The 11,685-nt window shown below is 42.6% G+C and overlaps 1 protein-coding gene across 2 annotated transcripts in view; it reads left to right on the top strand.

The window, feature by feature from the left end:
* The first annotated feature begins 6 nt into the window (after positions 1-6).
* TRIM67 (tripartite motif containing 67) overlaps positions 7-11,685 on the top strand; it is a 38,508-nt gene continuing 26,829 nt past the window's right edge. For both annotated transcript variants that reach the window (XM_026845009.1, XM_026845010.1), the window contains exons 1-3: positions 7-188; positions 6,257-6,352; positions 10,340-10,462. In XM_026845009.1, the coding sequence (XP_026700810.1) occupies positions 81-188; positions 6,257-6,352; positions 10,340-10,462 (327 nt within the window). In that variant the 5' untranslated portion in view covers positions 7-80. The remainder of the gene's footprint in view (positions 189-6,256; positions 6,353-10,339; positions 10,463-11,685) is intronic.

The following is an 11,685-nucleotide window of genomic DNA, read 5'->3' as shown; positions in this document are numbered from 1 at the left end:
CCCCCGGCGGCGGCGGCAAGGGGGCGGGCGGCGGCCGCAGGCTGCCGACGTGCGCCGAGCACGACCTGGAGAACTACAGCATGTACTGCGTGAGCTGCCGCAGCCCCGTCTGCTACCGGTGCCTGGAGGAAGGCCAGCACGGCAAGCACGACGTGAAGGCCCTGGGCGCCATGTGGAAGCAGCACAAGGTGAGTCCCGGCGGCCGGCCGGGAGCAGCTGGGGCGATGATTTCCTCCCTCCCCATGCCCCGATGTCGGGTTGCACTCTGTGGGACATGAGGCTACTTCACCTCCATCGTCCTCCCAGACTTTTTCCCCCGGGGCACTGCGCTCTTAGGTCTCCGGTCCCTCCTGACTGCCCAGTGACCCCGCAGCCCCGGCTCAGGGTGAGAACACCCACGGGCTCCCCAACACGTTGGCCTCGCCTCAGTCAGCAAATCTCAGGCTCAACCACGCCTCAGGCAGACACCTGGGATTAGCCAGTCCGTTTCACTAACTTGTTTGCCTTCCACAGGGCCCTTGGCCACCCCGTCCTCTTGTGGGTGGCAGCAGCTGCCCGTGAGGAGACGGGATGGTTATTCCTGCCTTTCACCACCTCCCTTTCATCCAGGACTCTGTGCAAATTGCCACAACCATGTCTTACCACACGTCAGTGAGGGAGAGTCGCCCAGAGCCACCCAAATATTTTAGACAGGAAAGAGTGATAAGGAGGAACGTGGGACACTGTGTTCTCTCCTGGGCCTCAGAGAGGTCTCCCTTCCCATTCAGTTCCCAAAGACGTCAGGAGGAATGACTAGTGGGACCTTCATGACACAAAGATGAGCGATGAATTGTAGGATGGATGGGGTCTGAGGACAAGTAGAGATTTTCCTGAATCACAGAATGCAATGGTCTGATTCATGCTTCCCTGAAAGGGATATGCCTTAGACCTCCCTGGAGCCCCCTGGGGGACGGGGGTCACTTGGCCATGCACTTCCTGGTAAAAATAAGACTTTGCAACCATCAGAATAAAGAGCAAGACATGACCATACAAGTTGAAAGAATGTATGAAGTTAGCTCGTTCTTGCTAAGAACGGTGGACCCTGGGAAAATGATTAGTGAATACGTATCAATGTACAGAGGGGACTTTAATGCCTGAGTGCTGAGAGCAGACCTTTGGAGCTTCCCGCTGTAGTGGAGGGAAAGAACTTCCCCCACAGCTGTGCAAAGAGCACTTGGCCAGCTCTGCTGTCTGCAGGATTCCCTTCTTCTCTCTCTCTGCTGCAGTTAGTAGTAAAAGAAGTACAGAGGGATCCTCTCAGACACTGCAGGAGAGTACAAATCAAGACTGGTCTCATCATCCTTCAGCCACAGAGGGGATGAGCACAAGCTAGGCTAAGACATTTGGCAAGGCAAAAAATGGTCTTAAGATTCAAAAAAGATGCCCCTCGGAGTGATTAATATGCATTGTCCATCTGAGAAAGACAAACTTCTTCAGTACTTGTTTCAGTTTGAATGCCCTGCCAAGGGCTCAGCCATCTCCTCCCTAACAGGATGGGTATTTGTGCAGAGGAGAAGTTCTCTTGGCCCAGAAGGAACAGATTACAAATTTGCAGCTATTGCTGCTTATGCCAGTGGCAGAATCCACTTCTGAGCAGAATTATTTTAGTGAGCAAGGACAAGAGTTCAATGTTCAAGTATGGCTGATGTTTTGGAGAGTGTGAGAGACAAGCTTGTGCTGTATTGTGGTCTACCTTGAGTTTAAACTGTTTGATGCCTTTTTGAACAATGTGATAAACTCCGGTGTAATCAAAATTCAGTCAGTCATTTTTTCTCTTTCATACTGTCAAATGTTGTCAAAAGAATGAACAATACCCTGGTGGTTTATATTTTTACTGCTTTTTTTTTTTTTTTCCTGGGTCTAATGTATCACAGAATGTGATTTTTCTCTTGATTTACAGACTCAGTCAATGTGAAAATTCTAGTGGTAGAAAAAAAATACTCAAATTTAACTAAACTGGGGACTCCAAAATTGTGGTCTTGTGAATGTTGATTTTCTCAGAACAATGTGCTTGGCAGAAAATAAATATAATGGAACCATGTAGCCAGACAGCCTAAATCATCAGCTCACCTTCATTCAGATAAATTGTTTTGGAATTAGATACTTCTGCTTAGAAATAGTTCTCAGATACAGCAATTTCTACAAGTTTATTACCTGTAGTTACTTTAGCCAAACCATAAATTACTTACATTGAGTGGTATATGAAACGTAATTCAAGTTTTATGTGTTCTCTCCAGATGCTCCAGGTGTAGCTGGTAGAGGCAGCTGGAAGGGCTTGTCCATGAGTGTTCTTAGCCCAGTAATTTTGACAGACTGGCAGTTGTTCACCGTCAGCTGATAAGCACCTGCCTATCTCCTTTCTAAGGCCAGTGACTGGTAGAGGGCTGCCAGATCCATTTCCCCACCTCTCAGGACACAGTTTCATCCCACAACAGCAAATTTCAAACATTTTTTCTATTGATTGCAAAACTGCTTTTCCAGAGGCTCTGACCACCTTCAGCTTTAGGATCCATTTCCATCCCACTTCTGTATTAGCCTTTTCAAACTGTTTGACTTCTTTGTCTGTACTGTATGTAGTGATCTAGTGGCAAGCTACAGAGTTTATCCCTACAGTGCTACAGACCATGCATTGAAACGTGCATTTACCCTCAGTTATACTGCCACTGGTTGGCCCCTGTTAATGGTGCAGGTTCCCTATTACACTGCTGTATGTAACTTCTCCTACAGAGAAATTAGAAATGGCGTAAAATAACAACAGGGCCCCAATGACATAAATCTGTGAAAATCCACTGACTTAGCTGGGCTTTATTGTATTCTCTTTCATTAAAAGTGCATATGGACCAGCAGCTTGAGGTTATTAAGTAAAACTGTGTAAGTCTTCTGCCAAAGTGAAGTCCTTTTATGTCTTCTTAGCAAGAACAGTGACACTGTTGTCAGATTTAAGTTGGTAGACCTTTTGACCTGCTAGTATGAGGAGTGATGGACACATTTCAGCTCTGCCCATTCTAAATGGTTATATGTGTGTGTGTATATATATATATATATATGTATATATATATATATATGTATATATATATATATATATATACCGAAATGCTGAAAAAAGCCACAGCTGGATAGGTCTGTGAATGACAGGATGGCAGGCAGTTGAAGACAAGTGTTGGAGTCCAAATGCCTGCTTTTATTTGCTGGCCTAAAGAGTTGTGTTCCCAAAACCATGTGGGCTGTTTCAGCATTCAGCACCAGGACAAGCTTAGCTAATCAATAGTTAATCTGCTGCTAAAGAGAGATAGAGAGAAAACAAGTTAAATGAGGATGAACTGTTTGGTTGAAAAAAGGATGTGGGCATGATCTCGTTCATTTTCTAAAATTGAAGGAAGCATCGGTCTTCCATGCCCATCAGGGTTTAATTACTCACCCTTATTATCTCCCTGTTCCTGTATTTGATTGAAGTAGAAACTTGCTATCCATCTCCAGCACCCACATTATTGGTTGCAAGACCAGGCATTAAAGTAAAGATAACACCAGGTAGAATACTCTTTGTCAGGAGTTATTAAGTGTCACAGTCAGTGGAGCTTGTAACATTCAGTTTGGATTCTAGTAAGTATTTCTGCATCATGAAAGATTGCTCTGAGTGTATAGGACATTTTTTATGGCTTGGTTGGTTTAGTGAGGGCTTAGTCATGTAGCTCCATTTGATTTTAATGGGAAATGCATGACTAAATTCCACTGCTTTGCAAGGTATCTTTTACAAATGCCTGGAAAAACAAGGCTATTATCTCTAAGTGGGTTTCACAAATGGAGATCTGGTCTTCTCCTCGGCTTCATGCTGCAGTTGCGTTAATGCAACCACAGGTTTTAATGAACACAGAAATTCGTTTACAAGCCATTTCAACAATGACATTGTTGAGTTTCTATTGCAGGTCTTTGCGATGGGAGCCTGGCAGGAGCCAGGAGTAACTGTGCTAATTGCCGTTGGTACATATGCTGTATGTTGGTTACAATTCGTCTGCAGTGATTCAGTTTTCTATGGCTACTGAGATGCCCGCATATAGCTTTTGGCTCTTCTCGTCTGGTTAAATGCACTTTGCGATGATTTGAGAGCTAGAGCAGATGTTGGAAAAGTAGAAGTTTTACTTTTGTTGGGACCAATCACTGCTTTTGATTTGAAAGAAAGGAGCCCTTGCCTCCCTGGGACAATTTGGTTGGGCCAGTCAGTGGCAGAGGATACCATGCTTTTGCACACCTATTTCTTTCTCAGTTCCTCCTCACCTGCTTAGTTGTGTGCTGCTTCTACCTTGTCCTGCATCAGCTTGACAAACCAAAGGCTTGTGGATGGAGAAGAAAGTGCAATCAAAAAGGGTGGGCTTTAAACTCTGGCAACTGTGATCAGCATGTGGAGAGCTGATCTGAAGTCCTGATTGTCTGATCTGGCAGAAAATAGGGACCCTTTCAAGGACCTGGAGTTTGCTTTTGTGACCTCAAGTAGCAGTCGTATCAAACATCATCGCTTTAAATTTTTCTGCAGCGACAAGAGTTTGTAAAAGACAATGCTGAATATTCAAATACTGAGAAACATACACAGTAATGTGTCTTCCCATTACCTTTGTTACAAATGAGTTGAGGTAAAGCACATTATATTTTCAAATTTTGTGCTAATATAATAGCTACAACTGGGCTAAAAGGAAAAAGTTTGTGTGAATATGAGGACAAAAAACCTAGGCTGGTTTCTTTCTCTATAATTCAGTCCCAGCTCCCAGTCAGGGTTTGTATGCACTCCCTGCAGCGCCGTGTGGGGTTAGGCAGTGGCTCTGCCTGTGTAAGGCTGCCTGCCTCGGAGCTGGGCTGTGAGGTGCCCACAGGGAACTGCCAGGGTCTGCTCTTTGCTGTCCTGTGAGAGTGAGCAAACACAAGTGGAGCATGTCTGTGCAGGTGGGAGGTAAACTCAAGACTTTGACAGCCTGAAGAAGTGAACTGTGTCCTTTTCAGGGGTGGAGTAATTTACTTCCCTCTAGGAGCAAGAGGGAAGCAGAAAATGAGTGGTGACTTACTGAATTTCAATTAGGTCTCATCTTAGGGGCACATAACTTTTGTGCCTCCTGACATACAAGGCTTTGTCTCAAGGCACACTGTAGTCCTAAGGAAACAAGAGATGGCAACCTCCTGAAAACCTGATCTTAGCAAAGATACTTCATCTTCCATTTCCTGTTGGAAATGTTGTTGTGTCTCTTTGGTGAGGATAATTAACCGGGCATTGGCATTCTGGTAGATGCCAAGTCTGCCTGAGGGGTAGACCTGTGAAGAGAATATCTAACCTGCAGGACACTCATGATGGGACCTATCCAGTCACTCTGCATTATGTCTGCACAGAGCAGTAATGCTGGATCTGGAATTGCCATGGGCTGACAAGCAGAGCAATACAGTTTCTGTAATCCCAGCCAGGCTTCCAGGGAAGCTGCGCCAGGGCTGCTCCGGTCAGAAGATGGCAGAACTGCCATTTCTTTCCCATCCTGGAAGTCCATCAAGAAGCCTCCAGTTTGATTCAGAGATCTCAGGTGGCAGCTGAGAAGAGGGGAATTTAGGTCTTCAGTGTGGACTTGCAAAAGACATATTCCATATGTCTCACCAGTCAAAAATTTAGAAGGGTTTTTTTCCAACTTTTCCAGAAATACTCTTCTGTTGGGTTGGAGCACGAAAAACTGAAGCCCCAAAGGGACGTTACTGTGAAGTCTGAAAATGCAGACTTATCTTTGAAGTCCTAGTGTGTCTCAGGTTTGGTAGGATCTACCACATTTATAAAGAATTCAGGCTTTGATTTTAAAAAAAGTGGCATTTTGGAAAGCACTTGGGGATTTTTCAGCATGACAGATGCTACTGTCTAAGACTATTATCTCCTTATATATGTGGGTAGCTGTCTTATAAAAAGGTATTTTGACTTACCCAGTCACTGCAATTAAGTGGTATGTGCAGACACAATAATTGACTGCCCCCACATGCATATTTCACCTTTATTAAATCTTATTACAATTAAAGTCTTCACTGTTCTTTTCTAGTACAAACACTCTGTCCTTGTAAGAATACATGCAATGGCAAGTAAGCCTTTTAGAACATTATTAATCATCAAACCCAAGGATTAGTAAGAAAAACATTTGCATTTTATCTCTAATTTTTCCTTTTTTTTTCCCCCCCCCTTTTTTTTTTTTTTTTTTTCTTGCAGGCACAGCTGTCTCAGGCTTTAAACGGTGTTTCAGATAAAGCAAAGGAAGCTAAAGAATTTTTGGTTCAGCTGAAAAATTTATTGCAACAGATCCAGGTAACTGTAGAATATTAGCTGTTTTGATAATACAGTAATCAATAAAACTGAGTGAATAATTTATTTGATGACTTGTCTGCTGCGCTATTTTCATCTTTCCCAGAATCATCTAACCTTCCTTGAATGGATTTGCTAGGCAAAATTATTCATCCAATAATGCCTGCAAGCCCCTCTTAGCTTCTAGATTGTTTGCTGTTCATTGCAAGAAGCTGATACTCAATACCGGACATCTGAGCTGTGTTGATTAGTATTTGATTGAATCCATCAGTCATGCTGCTGGGCTCCTTCCCGACTGCAATTGCTTGAATTGGGCATTTAGGATAAATTCTCATGTTAACACATTCAAAACGTGCTACTTGTTTTTCACCTTACATTTTCTAAAAATATACTAATTTCTGGACAAAATCCAGTCAACCTGTTTATTAGAGTATTTGTAGGAAATCAAAATAAAGAAGAAGAAGAAGCAAATGTTGCTAAATCAATGTGGCTGTTTATTGAAGCAGAAGATATTTTTGTGCCTATAATTAAACAGTTTAATAGTCAGAAAAGGGCTCATGGTGGGTACAGTAATTGAGGGCACAAACTGAAAATGAAACAAGTCCTATTTTCAACTAAATTTAGGTTCATCACTGCTGGAGGTCAGATGATCCTCAAGGCCCTTTTTACCCTACAGAGTGTGGCTGGAAACATGCTGCCTTAGTTTAAGCTTCACAGTGCCCAGGAGGAGATGCTTGTTATCTGCAGCAGCAGTGCTCTGCAGTGGTGGGTTTTCTGTGGGATGGATATACATCATCTTCTTTACAGTATGCCCGCTCTGCTACTTGCTCATCTTCCATCAACAACCAAGTCCTGTGCATGTTAGTAATAGAAAGCCCAAGCAGAAGTTCAAATAGCTGTATTTAGTTTAGAATTTAATCATTAAGATATTCCACTGAACACTCCAGATGATGAATTCGTACCGCAAAGGCTGCCCAAGCTCTCAGGTTGCCACAGGACAGCGTAGCTACCCATCCTCACAGTCTTTCACCACAAGGGGAAGGGAACAAAACAAGACTGAGGAACTGGCAAAAGACCACCACATCTAACTGAAAGTAACCAGTGCAAAGGCACCAACTGGCGTCTGTCATATGCCATGTTTTGGACACAATGTGAGGTTTCTCTCAGCTGACCTTACCTATTTAAAAGTTATGTAGCTCATCTAATTTAGCCATTTAGGCTTCTTTCATTGTCCAAGGAGAAGGACAGGCACCTCAAGAAAGCAGTTCTTCCTACAGATATGAACAGCTATTTTAGAATGGGATAACTCATCCAAAACAGTAGTTATCACCAGTCTTTTCTTGAGTCACCTACCTCCATTAGAAATGTATTTTTCCCTCCTGAAACCTAAACCTGGCCTATTACGACTATTTATGACTATGCTGTAAAATTCTTCAGTGTATTTCAATAGAATCACTGCCAAATTGCTCTGCATAAGGGAGCTGCTACAATTACATCAAAAGACCTAGCCATTTATTTGATGCTGCTCTTTGCTTGAAGTGCTAGAGGAGAACTCAGAGGATGAAACTGTATCCAGCAGTTACCCTGTAACATTTAGGCATGTCTGGGCACAAAGCTGGATCTGACCCTCACACATTGTGCTAGTCTCTATTTTGAGTCTGAGTGAGGACATCAAATTTCAGCAAACCTAAAGAGAAGGGCTAATCAGCCCTGTATTTAATATATGTATATATCCCTGTATATAATGTATTTCTAAGTAAAACAAGTCTAGGGCACAGCTCTGAGATGATCACCCACGCACTTTAACCCTTAACGAGCTCCCAGGCATGGTTTTCTCCCATGAGAAACACCAGTCTTCCCAGGTGATGCTCAAGCAGCATTTGATGATAGCACGTATCAAGGAATACTCCTGGTAGGCAGGTTTGGTACAGCCACACTATTTAGGGTGAAAGGGTTTAGATGTGTCATGAGCTGATCTGTGCCTTTTGGTATCTTGAACGAAAAAACAGATCTTGGACTGTTATTTGGGGAGGAATAGATGTAGCCTTTGTACATAGATTTATACCCAGAACCATGTATCTCAGAGCTGGTTATTTCTAATAGGAGTATTATGATGGCTGTCACACACACGTATCAACATTTACCCCTCAGCAAAAATGTCTTTAAAATGTATGTTTACACAAAGGAGTGTAAACAATGCGTACATTTTATTATCCTGTCTCAGTGCACGGCAGACCAGACAGCCACCTGCACTCTTCCTCTCCTCTCTGAGTTTGCCAGAGCTACCAGGAGCTGTACTTCTATCTTGCTTGGGGTAGCTTGCAAATACATACTTTTCTTTTCCCTGCTTTGCAGATTGATTGTTTCCCCCTCTTTTTTCCTTCCCTTCTCCTTTCTGAGGTCACTTTTAAATCTCTTGGTCTCTTCTTTCCAGAAACTGCCTGTTCCTCATTGCCCCTGTTGCTTCCTTGCTCCTCCTTGTTGCTGTCATTATCTGATTTTCAGATTTTCCCATCTGCTGTAACAATTTCATCCTTTCTCACTTGAAAGAGGCATATTGCCAAACACCCTGTTTGATGTGTGAACAGAAAATGAGGAGAGAAACGATGCACTGCAGTCATCGGCTGATTCAGGCTCTGTATACAGACCAGCATTTCAAGAATAGCTGGATGGAAATGGGCTTAAGGAGGAGTTGGGTGTGATATAAGCCGAGGAGGGAGAGATGCAAACAGGAAGAGTCTAAGACAAACCTGTGAACAGTAACTGAGCCGTCTGGTGTCTCTCCCCCCACCCATCTTGCTGGCAGGTCTAGGATTGCGGCAGGGGCCTCTCAGAAAAGAGTGACCCTGTGTCCCTGAGCTGGAGGTCAGGATGCATGGGTTGCAATAAGGGAAGGCAATACAGTCCTGAAAATTTTGCTCTCAAAAGAATGAAGACAAAGCAAATGAACAGAAGAGGAAAAACATGTAATGAGTAATGAGTTAGGGGCGTGTGATGGCTTGCCACAGAGATGCTTCTTCAGCATGTGTTTAAAATATTTTCACATTTAATGCACTTTTTTTTTTTTTTTTTTCGTTTGGGTATTTGGGAGGAAAGCGGATAGGGTAACTGAACGACTCCTTGAAAGAGGACCTTGAAAGCTGTCTCATGAGCAGAGGAAGCGAGGGAGAGTCTCCCTTTTAGTGGGTGATGTAGCATTGTTCCACAGCCAGAGAAAGCCATCCCTGGGAGGAGAGGCAGCTCAGGACCTTGTAGTACCATCTACTCAGATTTCTATATCTGCATGGGATTCTGTGGTAGCATGGTTGGTTCCCCATTGAGAGCACAGGGTTTATGTAACACTGAATGATACCCATGACCTACTCAAGGCTCAGTGTTGTGTTCCTCAGATGCTGGCCTCTGCCTAGCAGAGAGTTTTACCACAACGTGAATGAAGACTGACCGTGTTTGTTGGGGCTTTTTAAGCTAATCAAATACATGTCTCCACTGCCAACTGCTAGCTATTTTTTAAAAAGGAATTGAAACAATACACAAATCTCAGGGCTTTGTACCTGATTAATTTCCTTGTAATAAGCCTGTAGACCAGATTCAGGTCCATAATTCTGTTTGAATTGCCATGGTGTAGAGCCAGTGATTTCAAAGTTGCTACATTGGAATAATTAAAACAGGATGGAGCAGAATCATTTTATGTATATGTATGCACTGTGTATGTTAGGTTTAGCTTTTACATTATGTTGTACTACATCTGTTATCTGGAAAGTGCCCGTAAGTCGAAGTTTTAAATAAGCCCATTTGTGGCATAGCATTTTACTGTTTGTTTTATAGCATGCAGCTATTGCTGATACAGCTATAATGAAATCAGAAGGGCAACAGAAATGCTGAGGTCTTGAAAAGAATTATTTCCTGAATAGAAAAACAGGTAAGAATGAGCAATAGCTTAAATTGTAAAATATCCTTTCTTTGATGAATATGACTCTCACCTTCTTCTAGGAGAACGGGTTGGATTATGAAGCCTGTCTTGTCGCTCAGTGTGATGCCTTGGTTGATGCATTAACGCGACAAAAGGCAAAACTGCTCACAAAGGTGACCAAAGAACGTGAGCACAAGCTGAAGGTGAGCACAACTCTCATCAGCTGAGCACAGCTGCTGATACCTGGTGTTACTGTGCATTTCGTCAAGTTCCCAGCCCTTTACACCATGAAAATTCCTAGTGACCAAATCCTAAAGTCCTTTATCAGGTTCTAGTTCAGTGATTTAGTGGAACTGTGCTTATACACTTAAAATGAGGCATATGCTTCAGTAGTTTGTTGAATCAGGCCATCAGTCTTTATTTATCTGATGGTTTGGGACTATCTTTAGAGAGGTGCTTACCAGTGAAACCTGTGTGTGATTTGAATTCTGGAACCTTCTGCCCAAGTAAAATGTTGGGATTTTGATGTCTCTTCAAACCTTTGAAATTTAGGTAAGTCACCTCCAGAAATCCATGTGCCACTGAGAAGATATTAAAGAAATGCAGTAAAGGGGGGTGGGGAGAGGAAAGCTGTAAATGGTTGAACAAATGTTTAAATAGACACATTTCTTGAAATGTTGTATTGCATATCTGATTTTGAGGTATTGTACTGCCAGTAACATTAATAGTATCTAAGATAGAAGAAAAAATTGAAGTGAAATATCTAAGATGGCAAAGAATTAATAAAATCTACCGGAGATCAGCATTTAAAAACCCCCATGCTTAACAAGAACCAACACTTAGGACATACTGCTAAGAGCACAGCTAATCCTGCAGTTTACTCCTGTTAGGCTGTTGTACCGTGGGAGTTGTGCTATCGAGCACGGTGCAATTAGGCCTAGTCTACAGCAATGTGGCAGCAGAATCAAGTTCAAAATCTGGAAAAATTAGATGCAGCTTTTTTATTTCTTAATTCCAGCAATGCATTCTTAAACAGAGTGGGATCAATGGTGAATTGTGAAGAGAATGGTAGAGTATAATCTGCAAAAAAACATTCCTCAGTTATCCTCTGTAATAGTTGCGTTTTAAGTGAGCGATTTTTTAAAAGCTCAGATTTTAGTGGAAGTGTGATTGTACATGTGAATACTGCAAATGTAGAAACATGTTCCTCAAGCCTGATCTTTGAGCAATTAATCTGCTCTGAAAATTGAGATCCCCTGTGCACAACATTTTGCCAGGCTAATTATCGGTATTTGCAATACAGCGTAAGTGAGTGTAGCTGATGGAGATATGGCAATGGCCATATGGCAGCTAAATTAAGCACAGCTTTAACACACTCTTCCATTTGTTGTTTCTTCTGAAATAATCTTATACAATTCACTGTCAG

The sequence above is a fragment of the Athene cunicularia genome (genome assembly GCF_003259725.1).
Source record: "Athene cunicularia isolate RWA chromosome 3 unlocalized genomic scaffold, athCun1 chr3_part1, whole genome shotgun sequence".
In the NCBI taxonomy this organism is placed as follows: domain Eukaryota; kingdom Metazoa; phylum Chordata; class Aves; order Strigiformes; family Strigidae; genus Athene; species Athene cunicularia.
Note: the sequence above shows the minus strand (reverse complement) of the source record. Positions and strands in the feature narration are given on the sequence as shown.